Genomic DNA, 20061 nt, shown 5'->3' on the forward strand with positions numbered 1-20061 from the left:
AGGTTCTAACACACTGTTCGATGTCATCAGCCATGTGGGGCCAGTAGAACCGTGTACGGGCCTTGTCGATGGTGCGGTTGACGCCAAGATGACCCGATCCAATACCGGCATGCAGCGATCTGACAACAGTAGGACGTTGTGACGCAGGCAGGACCAATTGAAGATACGAGGACAGTTCATCGGTCGACTCATACCTTCGGTAGAGAACACCATCTTGGACAATGAGACGATTGAACTGCGTCCAGAGTCGGTGCACATCAGGATGAACAGCAGCTAACTCATCTGATCCCTTAGGTGGTCGTTGCTGTGACCTCACCCACTTCATCACTAGAGAAATCGAGGGATCCACAGCTTGGCTAGTGCGGAGGGAGGTAGACGGCAGCCAGGACGCTGACGGAGCAGGCTCACGAGTGCATTGGTCGAGCTCGCCTGTGGACAGAGAGACACCGCATGAACTCACAGCAGCAGATGCAGCAGGCGGCAGACACATACTCTTGGCAGCAGGGGAAGAACACACATGTCCACACAATCTTGACAAACTATCGGCGTTGACATGCTGAGAGCCAGGGCGATGCCGAGTTTCATAGTCAAACGCTGATAACCGTTCTATCCAGCGTGCAACAATGCCATCCGGATTCTTGAATGAAGATAGCCAAAGGAGGGCTTTGTGATCAGTGCGGAGTAGGAATGTTGCTCCGTATTGCTTCCGTATTGCTTCCGTATTACTTCCGTATTACTTCCGTATCAGCCAGGCAGGGATACTCCAATATTAATGCTCTTTAAAGTGACGTAGCACTCAATATGAATTTACTAATTCAATTTTCAGCAAATTTTTCGGTAGTCTGCCACCTTAAATATACGTGTGTAAGTGAGATGCACTTGTGTGTTGTCCGTTATGGTGCGGTATGTGCAGTAGATTTCCAACGAAGACGACTATTGTTGTCTCATACATCTTGCTTTTCCTTCCCAATCGCCATGCTCTTTTGTTCATTCCTCTGGATGGCTACCAATAGCCAGTGCATGCCGTATCCGGTATGAGTGTGTGGTGTAGTCCTGGCTAAAAGCAGTGGTGGTCAATTCCTCAGCCTTACAAGTTGTTGAAAGGTGCGAAGTTGTTTCTGTCTCCTTCACTATCTTCCCTTTTTTGTGTCTTACAATCTCTCCTCATGATAATAGTTATGGATATCCCAAATTTAAAATCAAAACCAGAAAACAGGCACTCGTTCCGGCGTTAAATACGAGGTCTCTTTAACATTCTAAATGTGGATGTCATGCATGATCCAACGCCACGAGCCCCCTCCCTCCCTTCTACCTCCACCCCCTTCCCTCCGAAGCAAAAACACCTGCCCAAACAATCAACAGTAGTTATCAAATCCAAATTCAATTTTCGGTTGTAGAGGCATCAAGGAAAGGGCAGATAAGGCATTGTCCAGACTGATTTCTTGAGATCGATAGTTGAGCGACAAAAAAATAAACTGAGGATATATAACCATTAGAAGATATACACAGAATTGTACAAGGGTATGAGTATGAAGCTCCAACGAATCATCTCCGCAGTTCGAGGTGGGACATGAGTAAACAGGCAAGAGTAATCTTCACTGGAATGTCTGGGTATTATTCACAGAGATTATGGCAGGACAAGACTAGAAAATTACAGGTTGGCCAGAGTCATGTGAAAACAAAGATTATCAATTTGCTGATGTGGGAAGAAAGTGAAAAACATTACTTCCCACGTACTGTAGTCATCATCGGTGACCGACTGTAGTTCCCCCATTCCCGTTGGCCTTCCAATCACATAATGACTTACACTCTTTCTGAAGGCTCTGTATGTTACTGTTACATTTGATAAGATGTGTTATGTCGACTGGAGCTGCTAGTAAATTAGTATGCTTACTGTTACATTTGATTAGACTTTTTTAAGTTTTCAGTTTGATTTCATAATCGAGTTTCATTCATTGAATCTTTGGTTTTCTTCCTTCTTTACATGTCGTATTGTTTAAATAAACCCGTTTTGAGAGTTAAAATAAATAAACCAAAACAAATATTTTGTCCGGATCATCGCGCTTGTCGCTTATCTATCGCCACTAGGAATAGGAGTTTTTTGCCGCTCTGTGAAATTTTCGATAGGCAAAGTGAGGAAGCATGATACATGAATACTCTCCGCCACAAGAAAAAAATCAGCCATGGAATCAGGTGAAGCGAGTCATAGAAGGGAAGCAAAATGCACAAAAGCAATCAGTGAAGGAGCTCGTTCTTGCACTCCCACACTTACAGGTCCAGAGTTCATTCAACTCTCAATTACTCGAGCTGCCGCCATCACATGAACTTATAATAAATTGCTGATGTCGAGCTGCTGGCGTAGACTGGTAGAGTATCTCTTGATTTGTCAGCATGTCGTATGGCAGCAATGGGAAAGGAACAGTTGTGGCTGTCACTTCAGTGCTTGAATGAACCGTGGGCAGTGTGACCTGTGTGTCACCACAGTTTGTTTCAACGAGCCTTCGAATGAGGCATACAGGCCTCTCCAGACCGCTGTGATAAGCTCCGCTGGATACGCTGACCACGAATCTTGTAATGTTGCTGCCAGTTCCACGAAGGAACAAAAGGAACAACCAAAACGTCCCTCGCATGCGCGCATCGCACGTCGAAAACACCTTTCTTCTTCAGCATGACGCTCGTACTCCTCTACCGTGCACGCGTGCCTTTCACGCTATTCAGGCTAGGATGTCAGTTGCCTCTGCTACAGTTCCGGTATCCGGGCCGCTGCGCTTGGCTTTTGAAAACGCAGACAGTGAACGGCCAGATTTCCACTTCCCAATAATAGTCGAACACATCGCGATTCAAAGCGCTAGTCGTGATCATTTTTCTTTGGTGCCATTTGATCTTGCCATCACAACCTCCCAAACAAAAGTAAGTTATTTATCGTGATTGGACTTGGTTTTACCTGTGAAAAAGTGCGTGGGAGATAAGCGACAATTGCGATGAGCCGGACCGAGTCAGAGTAGTAGTCTGTAACGTTTTTTTCTGATCGCTTTGTTTTACGAGTTACATGACAAATTTTTGGAATGCGGCCGTCCCCATCAGCTTACGTGACGTGGTTTATTTGATATGACTACGATATCATTGTCCTCTGTCTACCAACCAAGCAAAAACAACATCACGAGGCAATCTGGGATGGAATGATATACTACAACATGAACACCCGTTGGGGCTGAGAATAAAAACGATGTCTAAGACAACATTTTTGAGGCAGAGAATATTAAAACATATCGGGTTGTAGACTAAAACACTTTAAAACAAGCACAAATGTAATACGCACCAGTAATTCTTGGACAGACCATTCAAACAGACCATTCAAACATTACTACATTACTAACATTACTAACGAACTGAGGACTAAGCCTAAGAGCCTGGAAGGTATGTATAGCGAAACCACAGTAATGCCTTTCATTCGAGTTTTCAGGGAGTGTGACTTTGTTAGACATATCATAATATTTGTTCACACTTTTGAGCATGTTCAAACTACGTGAGAAACGGACAAACTAATCTCACAGTGGGTATTGTTATATAAATCTGTCTATACGGCTTATCTAGTATCTTTAAGACATATACTTTGTACAATCACACGCTTAACACCCATGACATTTTCCTCTCTCAGACCAAGGACCACATCCCACCGCCAAGACCTTCGCTTTCCGTTTTGAGTATAGAATTCATATGTGATCCTAATACCAGGCCGGTGAGCGTTACTTGGCTGAACTAACCAACTTTGGTGTTGAACCCTGTGCGCCTGGCTGAAACCGTAAAAGATGGTTTGCAAAACATCTCTTCCGTTAAATTGATGAACGCCTTCAAGCTGCCCAGTAGTACCCATCATACCAACGAAATGGACTTGTTCGCTGAAGAATGGATGGCTCCACACCGTTCTTGGACGACCCTGATCATCACACGATAGCTTAATATCCGATGTCGGGAATTCTTGGTTTGTGTATACTCGATTGCGAAGATCGATGGATGCTTCTGCAAATGTCTCCATCTCCGTCGGCGTCAATGTTGCAGATTCAGTGAAGGGCAGGAATGCATCATCATTAAGAGCCATCTTGATCTTGAATTCACCTCACCGATTCGAAGCAAGTGTTTTGATCCGTCCAAATATAGTCAAAGCTACAACAATTATTCCAAAAACTGGAAGCGTCGCAGGCATTTTCGAATAATACCACTAACACAATTCCGGCCTAAAAAGAGCATCCATTTCACAATTGGTGTTACTTTGCACTGCTAAATGTGGAGCGTGACACATTTCGCTGCAATAAGCCTACGTGTGACATCAGTCCTTTCGTATTTTCGCCCTGAAACTAGAACGCCATTCCCAGTTAGTTCCCCTGGTGGTGGTGGTGGTGAATCTACATTATGCAGCTGCATTGGGTATGGGTGGACTGATGTTACTTTTGCGCTTCAGATTGTGTGAGCCTCCTCAATTTCAACTAGCGAGAAGGAGAATTCTCGGATTTTCTGTTTGTTGTGCAATTGTTGGGGTGTTCTTCAAAGGCTGTGTATTGGGAGGTGAGATATGTAAATTTGTTCCTCGTCCGGTAGTGGTGAGCTAATACAGTGTCATCCAATAGCCAGCAAGGGATAGCCCCAGGTATAAAGTTAGGAGAATCCAACTTCCTCAAATTACTTCGAAACCTAAGTGGCGTTATGTGTCGGATTTTCTTGCACGTGCATATGAGTCACATTTCTCAAAATGTGAAGACTTCACTGTAGCCTTCCCTATATCCACTCTCAAAATGGTCTCTGGGCTACACCAATCGCTAAAAGAAGAAGAGATATTATTACTATTCGAATGTTCGGGCAAGGCCCATCTTCAGGAATGCATATGAGAGTTTGTAGAATGTTAACCTGTGCACATTGCTATTGCAAGTGAATCCGGCGAGTCATTTATCAATTCCCAACAAAATAATTCCATATTCGAAATACCTAGGAGGTAGCAGAGATTCTGAGCACTCAGCAAGAAACACGCCAGGGTCGATGAGAAATAGTAAAGCAGAACTGCAACCTGTCACAACTTTTTCTTGATTTCTCGGTCGTCATCGACTAGGGGCCATTCAGTTTTCAGCCCGAACAGGCCTCCTCATGGCCATCAAATGCATTTTCATGTTGATTGGTTACGGTTCTCGAATGTCCAGCCAGGATATGTCTACTCATGGTTCTCAAACAGATTTCCATGTTATAATATGGTTTTTTGGTGTTAAAGGGGTTATTATTATTATTTTGCTTGTTCGCGTTGGCATCAACCTGCATAAAGCAGGTACATAGCCTTCGCTTAAGCTGCCATGAAAATGAAACCTCATCCTAAGCGAGAGGGATATAGGTTAATATAACGATAACGAGATACAGAATACATAGAAATCCAATGAGTTCAACATACAATTCAAAACAAGAAAGAAAGGAAAGAAAAACAGAACCGAATCTACCGATTGATCCATCAATCCACAAAGGGGACTAATCCGTTAATTTTGCAAAGTAGAAGCTGATTGTATTTGCAGATCTCCAGGCCAGGGCCAGCATATTGCCGATTCTGGATAGGTCTCTGCAGCATTTCATGTGGTAATTATCATAATTGTTGATAAATTTGTTAGAGTATCTAGTGTGTTAGAGTATCTAGTGTAATTGTATCCGTTATTATTGTTAAAGTTATCTAGTGTAATTGTTTAACTTCAGCCATTACACCCAGCACACATTAGTTCCTTCCACTTTCGACGATCCTGGGCGAGCTGCCTCAGTGCAACTAGATCCTCGTGTGATGTGAGGGAGTTTGTGGATCTGGAATTTTTCAGGTCGTTGTTGATGAATCGCGGGAGGGTTGTTCTCGGGCGGCCTCGGAACCCTGAGCTTCCTGGCTGAAAGTATGCTGACATAGCCTGCTGGACCGGGTATGAGGTGTCTAGTCGAAGCATGTGGCCAAGCATTTTCCAACTAGCAGACTGGATGATTCTGCTGAGTGGCTTGGAGCCAGTGCGCTTGTACAGTGCTTCATTGCGTATTATAAGGGGATATTTGACCCCTATGACTGCTCGTAACTGCTGGCGGTGGAACGAGTCAAGTTTCTTTTCTTGAGTCTCTGTCAGGCTCCATGTGCCGCAGTTATAAAGAAGAATTGGGAGAATACAGCTGCTGTATAACCTTATCCGAAGGGGTTCACGGGCATGGTTATCTCTTAGCCATATCACCCACAGCTGATGTAAGGCACATGTTGCTAGACGTTTTCTCCAACTGATATCTTCCTCCACTCCAAGCATCGATCCTAGTTTGACCGTGTTCTGCCCTCGCTCGTCTACTCTGTCCTTTTCTCTTTTAATTGTATTCGGTTTTGGTTTCATTCATTTTTAAATTGTATTCCGCTAATGAGGATGATAGTATGGGTTGATTGTCATGCAAACATTGTAGGCTGGTGCTGATGAAGTCTACGTCATCCGCATACGCTGTTTCATTGGGCAATTGAAGCTGAATATCCAATGCTAGTCGCGGTGAGAGTCGCTCTCGAATCAACCTCAATGCAGCCTCGAGGTAGACAATAAACAGGACTGGCGATAGAGAATCACCTTGTGGGGTTCCATTATGTGTGACTAATGGTTGGCTGAGAATGTTATTCAGCTTTACTTTTATTGTGGTGTCTGTCAGAAGGCACTGGATGATGTGCAGCTCATCATGATCAATGGCTGATGACAGTATATCGATCAGCCTGACCCTTGATAAAGTGTCAAATGCCTTTGACATATCAATGCCTAAGATTGAGATCTCCGACGCAACCCGTTGGCATCTTGCTGATAACCACCGATAGCTGTATACCACGTCTCCAGTACTTCTCTCTGACCGGAACCCGCTCTGGTTCAGTGACAAGTACCCGTTGATAGCTGGCTTGATACGCGTCAGGATGACCAATGAAAAAAGTTTACGTAGGGTGTTCAACAGGGTAACTGGCCTTACATTTCCAGGAGGACCCATTTATTTTCCCGGCTTTGGTATCGGGATCAGTAGCCCATCGCCCAGCTTGAGTGATTTGTCTTTGGCATATTTGTTGAATGTAGTGGCAATGTTCGAGAACAGTGCTGGGGTTCCATATTTGATTAGTTCAGCAGGTATCCCATCTGGTCCCGAAGCTCGGCCATTATCCAAGCGCTTAGCTTTGGCATGTACCTCTGTCTGCTTTATAGGGTTTTTAAGGTCTTCCTCTGTCCGTAAGAGCCTAGATGACTCCAGAGTAGGATCACAGAATATAGCACGGAAGTGTTGCCTAAATGCTTCGACTGATTCACTAGGCTGTGCAATTTTGCCATCAGAGTCTTCAACCACAACTGGTGACTGCTGCTGTCGGCGTAGTAGTCGTGTTGTTTTGAACATTTTCGTGTCGTCTTTCATTTGGTCTGTTTCAGCTAAACGTTCGTCCAGTCGAGTCCATGCTAACTTGAGGCATTCCCGGGGAATTTGGTGTGCCAGCCTGTTGCGTCGTGTTTTTCATTTCTTTTACCTTCATTCCATCTCTGCACACCGTAATGTCGAGACGCAGTTTGCGTTTCTCTGCTGCTAGCTTTTCAATTTCCCCGCTGAAGCCATTTCTATGCGTCTTGTTTGTTTTAGGGACGCGGCCCACCGATGTGTTTGCTGCCTCACTCATAGCGTTCACAATATACTGCGGATGTTGCTCCGCATTGACAACTTCCTGCTCTCTGCCGAGGTCCTGTAGATGTTCGTTGATAGCCTCTCTATACTTTGCTTTCTTGGTCGGGTCAATAAATTCCGATATATTGAATTTTGCGTTGCTGGATATGGCTACTGGTGGCCTCTTGAGCTTCTTGTACAACTTTGTCAGGTTGAGGTTTGCCAGCACAAGACGGTTATCGCTTTCTAAGCTTGTCCCGGCGTATGATCTGGCATCCGTCACCACAAACCTTTTACTGTGACGGCAAAGGATATTATCTATTGGGTTGTAAAGGTGGACCTCCACTAGGGTTGTGGCGCCAGCCTGTCCATGTGGTGATATGTTCTGCACGGTGCTGAAACGCCGTGTTACAGGCAAATAGGTAATTGCTGGACGCGAAATCAGCCAAAGTCTGGCCGCTGTAGTTGCGATGGCCCCTTGAGTGTGAAGCAGCATAGGATATGGAGTGGCAGTCACTGGGTGGTCGTTTCCCAAGTTTGGCGTTGAAGTCTCCCATCAGGAACAGCAGCGATGAAGACCTTAGTTTTTGAATTGTCTCCAGCACACTGTTGTACAACTCGTCTAGGCATGAATGGTCTGCTGCAACGCGTGTTGACGTCGGATCGTAGACATTTACAAATGAGCACAGCGTTCTCCCGTAGAGCCATAACTGTAGCACGGCGATACGGTCCGACACCTGCCAATATCTATATATTCGGTGAAGTAACTGCTTTTCCACCACGAATCCGAGTCCATAATGTCGACACGACGACGAGAGACACAGTAGACGGTAGTTGTCAATATTTCCATCGTAGTCTTCGGAGATTTTAGTCTCCTGAAGACAGCAGAGTCCAACTCTGTATTTATTGAGGTCAGAAATAAGTTGACTTTTTTATAAATTTGAAGTATATCCACGGACGTTGAACATACCAATGCGAAACAAGCCCTCGCCTTTTGCTCCACTACTCAAAATACTTCCACAAGCTTGCCTGTTTCCTGGCGAAGAAGACATTACTCAAGGGCCAGCCGAAGCTGACGGCCATGACCGAGCGGCGTCACTCGCTCTCCAAACTTTAAAGGGGTAGTTAAGTAAAAAATCGAATTTTCACCAGTTGCAGTCTTCGGGGTGCTGATTCGAATAGTCTTGGTCCGAGGAAGCTGAGATCCTCCCTTCCTTCTGTTATCCCAATCGAACTCGCGCACTTCCTCCGAAACTGGGTGACTGCCCCCTACCAGGTTGGGATTTGTACGCAAAATGAAACTAAGGCTGCGTTTACACGACAACGCCCGAAAACTATACCTAAACAGAACGAAATGGAAACGCACTTCAAAGTGTTTTGAAACGTTTTCTAAACGTTTTCAAAACGTTTTCATTCTCGTGTAAACGGTGAAAACAGTGAAAACGATTGGAAACGGAGCGCGGTCGTGGAAATCATTCCGTGCTGGAGTATATTTCGCGGGAAATACCCAATCCTTGCGACCACCAGCACGTACCAACTCCTAATAACATGTTATTTCCCGGCATTGCGCCAAGCCAGCACGTACTAACTCCAGCCTGATCGCCCGTTTTCCGTTTTCGTGTAAACGGTTCAAAACTATTTGCCGTTCTCGTGTAAACGGTTTGAAAACGATTCAAGGCCAGCTCGTTTTCGTTCCGTTCCGTTTCGTTTCGTTTCATTTCGTCTCCGTGTAAGCGCAGCCTAAAAGCGCCATTTCGTCCTTATAAAAGAACCCGCAATTGGCCCATATGTTGTAGTCTTTTGGACGCTGAGTCGACTGGTTTTGGTCCGAAAAGGCTGCGATGTAGCGTCCGGCCATTATTCCCAATCGAACATGGCTGGAAAAGCGGTCACTTTTAGTCAGATTTTGCACACAACCCCCAACTAGAAGGGCATAGTCATCCAGTTTCGATGGAAGTATGCAAGTTCGACTGGGATTAAAGAAGGAAGGGAGCGTCTCAGCTTCCTTGGGCCAAGACCATTCGACTCAGCTTCCCGAAGACTACATCATTCTGGTGAAAATTTGATTTTAGCCTTAACTTCCCCTTTACCTCTATGTGTATATGTGAGATGCGCGTGTGTGTTTGTCCGTTATGGTGCGGTATGTGCAGTAGATTTCCAACGGAGACGACTAGTATTGTCTCATAAGTCTTGCTTTTCCTTCCCAATCGCCCAGCTAATTTGTTCATTCTCCTGGATGGCTTCCAATAGCCAGTGCATGCCGGAGTATGTGGTATGAGTAGGTGGTGTAGGCCCGGCTTAAACCAATTCCACAGTCTTGCAAATTGTTGGAAGGTGCGAAATAGTCTCTGAATCCTTCTCTATCTTCCCTTTTCTCTGTCTTCCTATCTCTCCTCAAGAGACCAGACATGATAATAGTTATGGATATCACAAATTTAATTAAAAATCAGCAAACAGGCACTCTTTTCTGGCATTAAATATGCGACCTCTTGAAAACTCCAAATGGGGTTATCATGCATGATTCAACGCCAGGAGCCGCCCTCGCCCCCAACCTTCACCCTCTTTCCCCCGAAGCACAAACACATGCCCAAACAATCAACAGTAGTTACCAAATCCAAATTCACTTTTCGGTTGTAGAGGCATCAAGGAAAAGGGCGGATATGGCATTGCCCAATAGGATTTCTTGACATCGACAGCTGAGCGACAAAATAATCAACCGAGGATATTTGACTATTGGTAGATATACCCAGAAATGAACAAGGGCATGAGTATGAAGATCAAACGAATCATCTCCGCAGTTCGAGGTGGGACATGAGTAAACAGGCAAGAGTGATCTTCACTGAAAGGTCTGGGTATTATTCACAGAGATTATGGCTGGGCAAGACTAGAAAATTCCTGTACGGCCAGAGTCATGTGAAAATAAAGATTATCCATTTGCTGATGTTGGAATGAAAGTGAAAAGCATTACTGGTCGGGTAATGGAGTCATCATGGCTGACCGACTGTAGTTAAAACCTACTAAACTCAAACACTCATATCAAGTGTGTAAAGGGCACCGCGACCAGAAGGTCCACCTATACTGAATAAGAGGGTACTGCCAAACAGTCTGAGAGACGGAGTGTAAGCACTGTTCATTGGCATGGCTGGTAATGGGTAGACCTGACCAGATGCAATGTTGTAAAAAGCACATTTAGCAGAAGGAGTGTACGGGCAAATAACCATGCTATGCTCAGACAGTGCGCATGCTACACAGCCCTTCAGCTTAACACCAACTGGTGGACTGGTGGAATCCCACCTACCATCATGGTGTGGGAAGAAACAGCCTGCTACAACACCAAATACATATGTACAGTGAATCAGTGAATGCGACAAGTGATGCATCGCTGCACGGTTTTGGAAATGAAGGTAAAACTGGGCTAGCATTGACTGATGATGTAGAAGAGCTCCACTGCCGGCTAGCTAGAAATTAGGTGCGGACATGATTGTGCTTTTTTCCACCGTCCTCCCCTCTATAGAGAGAAATAGCATCATCACAAGTAGTTAGTGCGGGGCAGGTTCTGGTGCACTTTTTGACCTTTGACCTTTGGGCCAAATAAGGCACACTGTGTCGGTCGTGCTTGGTCTGGCCCCGGGACTCCCCCAGGGTTTGACCTTTGACCTTTAGGTTAAATAAGGCACACTGTGTCGGGCGCGCTTGGTCTGGCCCCGGGACTCCCCCAGGGTTTGACCTTTGCCCCTGCCATGCCATAAATGTCATCATGTTCTTTTCCGTGGCGTTTATTGCACCAGGGAGTAGTAAAATACGTACTACTCCCTGATTTGCACATCGTAGATGTGCAGTGAATGACATATTGCGCATGCGCGCATAAGTACGCGGAGCGTGCGACCTTTAGTGGTTTTGCGGAAAAGACGCAGTGCAACACAAGGTGTACTAGTACACGTGCCACTATACTAATGTGTGATAGCCGACCTCATATACGATGTACGGGGAGATTTTTCCTCAGTATGTTGTAGGCAGTGCTGGAGGTGACGTGACGATGGCGGAGCCAAGTGCAAAACGATCCAGGCAGCCCAGACAGCCCACCTCGAGTGCCGTGCGTGGTTTTTTGAAAAAGTTTTCTTTGCCAGGTTCAGGCACTGATCCTCTCGTCTTTTTCAGCAGCCATCATGACGAGCTCCGACAGGTTCTGCTCGAGGAGCTTCAGTCTCACCCTTTCAAGGTGGTTTTAGTTTTGAGGGTGGAGATGACACGAGAGTCGGCCACGGGTAGTACGTCTGCCGTCCCGTTTTTTAGAAGTAGACCGGCTCGGATCCTCAGCGAAGGGGACATTGATGGTGCAGTCAAGACGATGGTGGCGAGGATCACTGGTCTTATTGATAAGTGGATGCAGAACGGATCCAACTGGACCGTTTCTCGAGTGAGACAGCTGGATGTGTCGACAGCAAAGTACACTCCTCTTCGAGGTGAGTTTCTGTTTATCCGGCAATGTTTGTTCGAAGCCTGTCGAATTTCTTGTGGAAAGTTGTAGATGTATGTTTTGTACCAGATGTACAGTTTTTCGTGATTGTCGCGAGGGTGTAGTTGTGATGTGGTGTTACTCTGAGCAAAGCCTTCGGTGTATTTTTGTGGTGTTCTGTAGGTGGTGCAGCTGCTATCCCGCCGAAATTAGAAAAAAAGAAGGCCATCATTAACGTAAAGAACAACGATGACAGGTGTTTGATGTGGGCGTTGTTGTCGGCGCTGCACCCCGTCGAACAGAATGCTGAGCGTGCATCCAAGTACACCCAGTATCTTGAGGAGCTGCGGTTCGACGGTGTAATGTTCCCTGCAACGCTCCGTGATGTATCCAAAGTGGAGATACAGAATGGTCTTGCAATCAATGTGTTTGGGTACGAGGGGAATCTGTACCCACTCTATCTCAGCGAGCGACAGGAGACTCCCATCAACCTCCTTCTTCATGACAACCACTTCACATGGATAAAAAACTTCAGTCGTGCATGCGAGAATAAGAACAGACATGCCACACACTATTGCTTCCGATGCCTCTCCGCACACAAAACAGCAGACTCCCTGCAGCATCACAGCGAGAGATGTCAGGTGATGAAGCCTGTGCCAGTAGTCATGCCCACAGCAAAGGACAGCATCCTCAAATATACAAATTTGAAGCACAGGATGGTGGCTCCATATATCATTTACGCTGATACGGAGGCCATCATTGAGCCGATGGAGGAACAGCATGGCAGCAGCACTGTACGCACAGCCCGTCATGTACCATGCAGCATCAGGTATGTTTTGTTGTTGGTGTTGTTTTTGACTAATGTTTGCTGTACTCATGCCTGCACAGTGCTTCCTGTTATTCCTTCTTGTCTTGTTCTCCCCTAATTGTGTTCGTGTTGTAGTATGTGCATTTTGTGTGATTCCATTTTTTCAAAAAAATCACTCATTCTTACTTTCCTTCTTCTTTTATGCTCTTGTAGATATGCTGCCATCCGATCCAACGGTGAAGTCCGTGGCGAGTTTGACGACTGCAGTGAGAATGCCATTCACAACTTTTTCGACAGTCTCAAAGAGTTGGAAGGCAGTATCCAGGAGGATTTGGCTGATATCAAGCCAATTCACATGACGGCAGAACTGGAGCTTGAGTTTCAGAACGCAGTCAACTGCTGGATATGTGATGAAGTACTTGGAGAAGATCGTGTTCGTGATCATGATCATCTCACTGGTAAGTATTATAATTTTTTGTTTATTTTTGTTGTTTTGCAGTTGTGTGTAGATATGCGCATGATGTGTATAGTGCATTTTCATGTCTTTGTAGCTGTTTGCATCTGTGTTTTATCATGGTGTATTGAATTGTATTGTCTGTGGTATCACCTTCACTGTAGATGTTTACTATGTTTGTGTATTCCCCTCTTTCTGAATATCTGCACAGGCAACTACCGTGGTGCTGCACACTACCAGTGTAATATTCAGCTAAGTATCTACCCAGATCGCCAGATCATTCCGGTTGTGTTTCACAACCTGAAAGGGTACGATGCTCACCACCTCATCGCCCACATTGGTATGACCGAGGTTGAAGAGGTGGAGTACGAGGACTCTAACCAGCGTAAGCGGATTAAGAAGGTTGGTGAGATTAGTGTCATCGCCAACAACATGGAGAAATATATTTCATTCAAGTGGCGTCAGTACCGCTTCATCGACTCCATGGCCTTCTTGAACTCCTCTCTTGACTCGTTGGTGAGCAACACCCCGGAAGATGCGCTCAAGCTTACTCGTACATTGGCCCATCATGACCTTCTCCTGCGTAAGGGTGTCTACCCCTACGAGTACATGGACTCCTTTGCTCGGTTTGATGAGACACAGCTGCCACCTAAATCAGCATTTGAGTCTAGTTTGACTGGAGAAGGTATCAGTGATGCCGACTATGCCCATGCTCAGAACGTATGGCAGGTAAGCAGCTTGTGCCTTCTGTATTGTGCTCTACTTATGACTTTGAATGCTTTTGTGATGTGCTCTACTCATTTTTTTTGTACTCATTGCTCTCTATCTGTGGATGCTTGTGTGCATGTGTGTATGGATGCTTGCGTGTGTGTGTGTGCGTTGTTTTTTTTGTTTTCGTTTTGCAGACATTTGAGTGCAGTACAATGGAGGCCTATCATGACCTCTATTTGCAAACAGATGTCTATCTTCTAGCAGATGTCTTTGAGCATTTCCGCAAGACGGCATACAAGACGTATGGGTTGGATCCAGCCCATTACCTTACTCTCCCAGGTATGTTCATCAGTCTTTGTTGTTGTCCAATGTATTCTCTCCTTTAGATGGTGTTCTCTGTTAGTATTCTTGTGCTTTCTTGTCGGTGTATTTATATACTTTTTGCATGGTGTATTGACTTTCGTGTTTGTGTTCTGGTGTGTTGTATGGTGTTATGTAGGATATGCATGGGATGCTCTACTACGGTTCACCCAGATTGAACTGCAGCTGCTCACGGATGTAGACATGCATCTGTTTGTCGAAGCCGGTCTACGTGGGGGCATCTCAATGGCGTCGCAGCGGTACGGCAAGGCCAACAACCCAACGATGGATCAGTACAATTCTGCCGAGCCCACATCATACCTGCTATACCTTGACGCCAACAACCTGTATGGCTGGGCTATGTGCCAGAGTATGCCGACATCCGAGTTTGCCTGGTGTGACAAGAACCTGTCCGAGATACTGGCACACCCTGTAGATTCGAGCACTGGGTTCATTGTGGAGTGTGATCTTGAGGTACCCTCTTCGCTGCACCACTACTTCAATGATTATCCACTCGCACCGGAAGTGATGAGAACATTCTCAGATAAGCTATCACCATACCAACAAGCACTTGTGGAGGAGCTCAAAGTGTCAGCCGTAGATGGAGCCAAGTTGACACCCAGTCTCCTACCCAAGTCCAAATATGTGTTACACTACCGTACACTGCAGCTGTATTCGCGTCTGGGCATGGTGGTGACCGCTGTTCACAAGGTGTTGGGATTTCAGCAGAGTGCCTGGATGGCTCCCTACATCAATCTGAACACTGCACTTCGCACGAGGGCTACAACCGACTTTGAGAAGAGCTTTTACAAGGTAAATGCAACCGTTGTGTGCAGTCTTGTATGTTGTTGTTGGTTGTTGTTGTTGTTGTTGTTTTTGTTGTTGTTTTTGTCGCATGTATGGTGCAAGTGTGACGTGGAGTATGCTAATTGAAAAATATGCTGATGTGAAGGAATGGCATGATATGATTCTCATGTGTCATGTTTGCCTGTTTGTGTGCTGCAGCTGATGAACAACTCAGTCTTTGGCAAGACGATGGAGAACGTTCGTAATCGAATACGCATCGATCTCTTGCGAGAAGAAAGTGAGGAGCAGGTACTGAGGGCAGTGAGCAAGCCTACATATGTGCGGCACGACATTTTCCCGAACGGGCTTGTCGGAATAGAAAAGCAGCACACTGAGATCAAGCTCAACAAGCCGGTCTATGTGGGTATGTCGATACTAGACCTGTCAAAGGTGCACATGTACTCCTTCTACTACGATGTGCTGAAGGAGCAGTACGGTAGCAGAATCCGGCTGTTGTACACCGACACCGACTCTGTTATTGTGCACATAACCACCGGTGATGTTTATGCAGAGATGGATCTGTCTCTGTATGACACCAGCAACTTTCCCACTGACCATCCTCAGTACACTTCTGTCAATAAGAAAGTGGTTGGCAAATTCAAAGATGAGCTTGGTGGGAAATCCATGGTGGAGTTTGTAGGTCTAAGATCGAAGATGTACTCCTACATCGGGCAGGAATCGGCCAAACGAGCCAAGGGTGTGCGGAAGGCAGTCCTGGCAAATACCATCACCCACGAGGACTATGTAGATGCACTGCTCAGTCATCGTGTGTCTTCCAGGCCTATGACGGGTCTCCGATCACATTGCCACGCAGTGTATGAGGAGGTAACCACCAAGGTGGCATTGTCTCCATTCGACTGCAAGCGGTACATACTGGATGATGGCATGGCCACACTTGCATATGGTCACAAGGACATTTAATGGACAGGACCCCACATTGAACATATTTCATCATTTTCATACAAAACTCCCCGCCGTTCTTCTGTCATTAATTCCTCCTATCTTGGCGTGTGGGGCCGGTTCCAACAATATACATTTTTGTTAAATATTTCAGGCTTGTGCCTCAATCATATTGCAGGATATAGTGCATCGTGCGGTATAATAATCTTCATCGTATCATCAAATATTACCCTACACACTTTGGTTTGCAGTGTGTGCACAGCATAGTCCATATATCATCAAATTGATCAAGTTCAGTAACTGCGGGCATATATTTCCCTAGCTTGAGAAAATGCTTATATACTTGCGTAAATTTATGCTCACAATGATGACATTAAAATGAGATTAACTCTGCCACACATTATATTACCAGACACTGTTGTTGTTGTTGTCGTCATCGTTGTTGTTGGCTGTTGTTGGCTGTTGTTGGCTGTTGTCGGTTGTTGATGGTTGTTGTTGGTTGTTGTTGTTGGTTGTTGTTGTTGGTTGTTGTTGTTGGTTGTTGCTGTTGGTTGTTGCTGTTGGTTGTTGTTGTTGGTTGTTGTTGTTGGTTGTTGTTGTTGGTTGTTGTTGGTTGTTGTTTGTTGTTGTTATTGTTGGTTGTTGTTGTTGGTTGTTGTTGTTGGTTGTTGTTGTTGGTTGTTGTTGGTTGTTGTTGGTTGTTGTTGGTTGTTATTGGTTGTTGTTGTTTGTTGTTGGTTGTTGTTGGTTGTTGTTGGTTGTTGTTGTTGGTTGCTGTTTGTTGTTGGTTGTTGTTGGTTGTTGTTGTTGGTTGTTGTTGGTTGTTGTCGGTTGTTGTTGGTTGTTGTTGGTTGTTGTTGGTTGTTGTTGGTTGTTGTTGGTTGTTGTTGGTTGTTGTTGTTGGTTGCTGTTGTTGGTTGCTGTTGTTGGTTGCTGTTGTTGGTTGTTGTCGGTTGTTGTTAGTTGTTGTTGTTTGTTGTTAGTTGTTGTTGGTTGTTGTTGGTTGTTGTTGTTGGTTGTTGTTGGTTGTTGGTTGTTGTTGGTTGTTGTTGTTGGTTGTTGTCGGTTGTTGTCGGTTGTTGTTGTTTGTTGTTGTTGGCTGTTGTTGCTGGTTGTTGTTGTTGGTTGTTGTTGTTGGTTGCTGTTGTTGGTTGTTGTCGGTTGTTGTTGGTTGTTGTTGGTTGTTGTTGGTTGTTGTTGTTTGTTGTTGGTTGTTGTTGGTTGTTGGTTGTTGTTGTTGGTTTTGTTGTTTGTTGTCCCATGGGACAATGAAACTACAAAGGAAAGTGGCTACTGACGAGGCACCTGTGACCACGCCAATGCCTGAAACTGATGAAGCTGAGGAACGGAGGATCCTTGAGTTGGCCCTTAGCCGACTTGAGCGTGATTAACAGCAGTGTTTACACTCCTCAGCAAATCCCATCAAATCGGAGCACATGTTGACGGGACCTTAGAGTTGGCACTGCTCAGTAATGGCAAAATATTTTAAATGGCCGCCAAGACCTTTCTCAATAGGCGGAAGAGTCACCTGTATGCAATACGTTGTATATGTCATGTGTGTGTATTGTATATGCATTGGGCTAGAGTAACTCAACAGCATTCGCTCAGTAACACTCAACACTTCCACCATCAAATGGGAATACACGTGTTGAAGCAAGCTTAGAATGAGCGTTACTTGGTAATAACAGAATGAACCCGATGACCTACATGTACGTAAACAGGTGGCTAAATCACTGGTACACAAACGCATTCGGCATGAGATAAGCATTTACTCACTCATCAACTGTAATATGTTCCATGCGGTCGCCAGGTGTGTGTCTCTGCTAGGTAAATGGACGGGATAAGGTATTATGTTCAGTTCATGTTCGAGTCCGTTGTAGTTTTGACAGAGATCGAGATGTCACGCTGGTTGCTGAATTTGATGACGGCAACTCAAACCAATAGTGGTCAGGAAGTTGGTCCACGAGCTGCTGTTGTCCAACGGAACGATGATAGTGACGAAGATGAAGCAGAAGAAAGTGTTAAATTTGTTCTCAGGAAGAGGAAGAGAGTGACGACATCATCCTTGCTCCTACCTGTCATGTTGAATCCAGGATTTCTGGGTTTTGTAGGATCGTCGCCACGCTGGTGCTGGTGCCGTCAACGGCACCAGCACAGCCAGGTAGGTGGCACAGAGATTTAAAGCCGGAGACGACACCAGCATGAGCCGACGGCGACGACGATGGTGTTTGGGAAAAAGAGATCTTGGGGACATGGAGTAGACTTGGACAAGACTTCCAAGGTGTCGAAGATGAGAGGTTCATCGAAAAGTTTCGAGTGACCAAATGCACATTTCTTGCTGTGCACGATTTGGTCAAAGATACCATTGATTGTCAGACGACGCACTTGCGCAAGTGATCTCTGGGAAAAAACGTCTTGCAATATTCCTCCAATGGATGGCTCATGCCGAGGAATTCCAGCAGTTGGCAAAAGAGTATCGCATTGGTACTTCTACAGTCCATAACATCGTGCAAGCGTGTGTATCTGCATCCCGGCAACTTGCCCCTAAGTTCATTGTCTTTCCCCAAGACCAGCTCAATGTAGCTGACGTCGTCTCCGGCTTTAAATCTCTGTGCCACCTACCTGGCTGTGCTGGTGCCGTTGACGGCACCAGCACCAGCGTGGCGACGATCCTACAAAACCCATGGTGGAAGTGTTGAGTGTTACTGAGCGAATGCTGTTGAGTTACTCTAGCCCAATGCATATACAATACACACACATGACATATACAACGTATTGCATACAGGTGACTCTTCCGCCTATTGAGAAAGGTCTTGGCGGCCATTTAAAATATTTTGCCATTACTGAGCAGTGCCAACTCTAAGGTCCCGTCAACATGTGCTCCGATTTGATGGGATTTGCTGAGGAGTGTAAACACTGCTGTTAATCACGCTCAAGTCGGCTAAGGGCCAACTCAAGGATCCTCCGTTCCTCAGCTTCATCAGTTTCAGGCATTGGCGTGGTCACAGGTGCCTCGTCAGTAGCCACTTTCCTTTGTAGTTTCATTGTCCCATGGGACAACAAACAACAAAACCAACAACAACAACCAACAACCAACAACAAACAACAACAACCAACAACAACCAACAACAACCAACAACAACCGACAACAACCAACAACAGCAACCAACAACAACAACCAACAACAACAACCAGCAACAACAGCCAACAACAACAAACAACAACAACCGACAACAACCGACAACAACCAACAACAACAACCAACAACAACCAACAACCAACAACAACCAACAACAACAACCAACAACAACCAACAACAACTAACAACAAACAACAACAACTAACAACAACCGACAACAACCAACAACAGCAACCAACAACAGCAACCAACAACAGCAACCAACAACAACAACCAACAACAACAACCAACAACAACCAACAACAACCAACAACAACCAACAACAACCGACAACAACCAACAACAACCAACAACAACAACCAACAACAACCAACAACAAACAGCAACCAACAACAACAACCAACAACAACCAACAACAACCAACAACAAACAACAACAACCAATAACAACCAACAACAACCAACAACAACCAACAACAACCAACAACAACAACCAACAACAACAACCAACAACAACAACCAACAATAACAACAACAAACAACAACCAACAACAACCAACAACAACAACCAACAACAACAACCAACAGCAACAACCAACAGCAACAACCAACAACAACAACCAACAACAACAACCAACAACAACAACCAACAACAACCATCAACAACCGACAACAGCCAACAACAGCCAACAACAGCCAACAACAACGATGACGACAACAACAACA

At 45.3% G+C, this 20061-nt stretch overlaps 1 protein-coding gene across 2 annotated transcripts; it reads left to right on the top strand.

Moving 5' to 3' along the window:
* Window positions 1-11272: 11272 nt before the first annotated feature.
* On the top strand, window positions 11273-16611 carry LOC135824739 (uncharacterized). Of its 2 annotated transcripts, XM_065337445.1 has the most exons (7): window positions 11273-12125; window positions 12302-12947; window positions 13140-13384; window positions 13592-14109; window positions 14286-14430; window positions 14591-15264; window positions 15457-16611. In XM_065337445.1, exons 1-7 carry the CDS (start codon window positions 11642-11644, stop codon window positions 16216-16218), a joined length of 3474 nt encoding a protein of 1157 aa, XP_065193517.1. In that variant the 5' UTR covers window positions 11273-11641; the 3' UTR covers window positions 16219-16611. The 2 variants fall into 2 exon arrangements, with proteins under 2 accessions (XP_065193517.1, XP_065193519.1); XM_065337447.1 differs by lacking the exon at window positions 11273-12125 and having other exon boundaries at window positions 12771-12947; window positions 13169-13384.
* Window positions 16612-20061: the final 3450 nt, after the last annotated feature.

Source organism: Sycon ciliatum, chromosome 9 (assembly GCF_964019385.1).
Source record: "Sycon ciliatum chromosome 9, ocSycCili1.1, whole genome shotgun sequence".
Classification (NCBI taxonomy): Eukaryota; Metazoa; Porifera; class Calcarea; order Leucosolenida; family Sycettidae; genus Sycon; species Sycon ciliatum.

Excerpts from the sequence above, each read along its gene's own strand:
- LOC135824739 (XM_065337445.1), top strand. The coding sequence starts at position 11,642 with ATGTACGGGGAGATTTTTCCTCAGTATGTTGTAGGCAGTGCTGGAGGT. Across the intron at positions 13,385-13,591 it reads TGATCATGATCATCTCACTG|GCAACTACCGTGGTGCTGCA; the intron begins GTAAGTATTATA and ends ATATCTGCACAG. Across the intron at positions 15,265-15,456 it reads TTGAGAAGAGCTTTTACAAG|CTGATGAACAACTCAGTCTT; the intron begins GTAAATGCAACC and ends TGTGTGCTGCAG.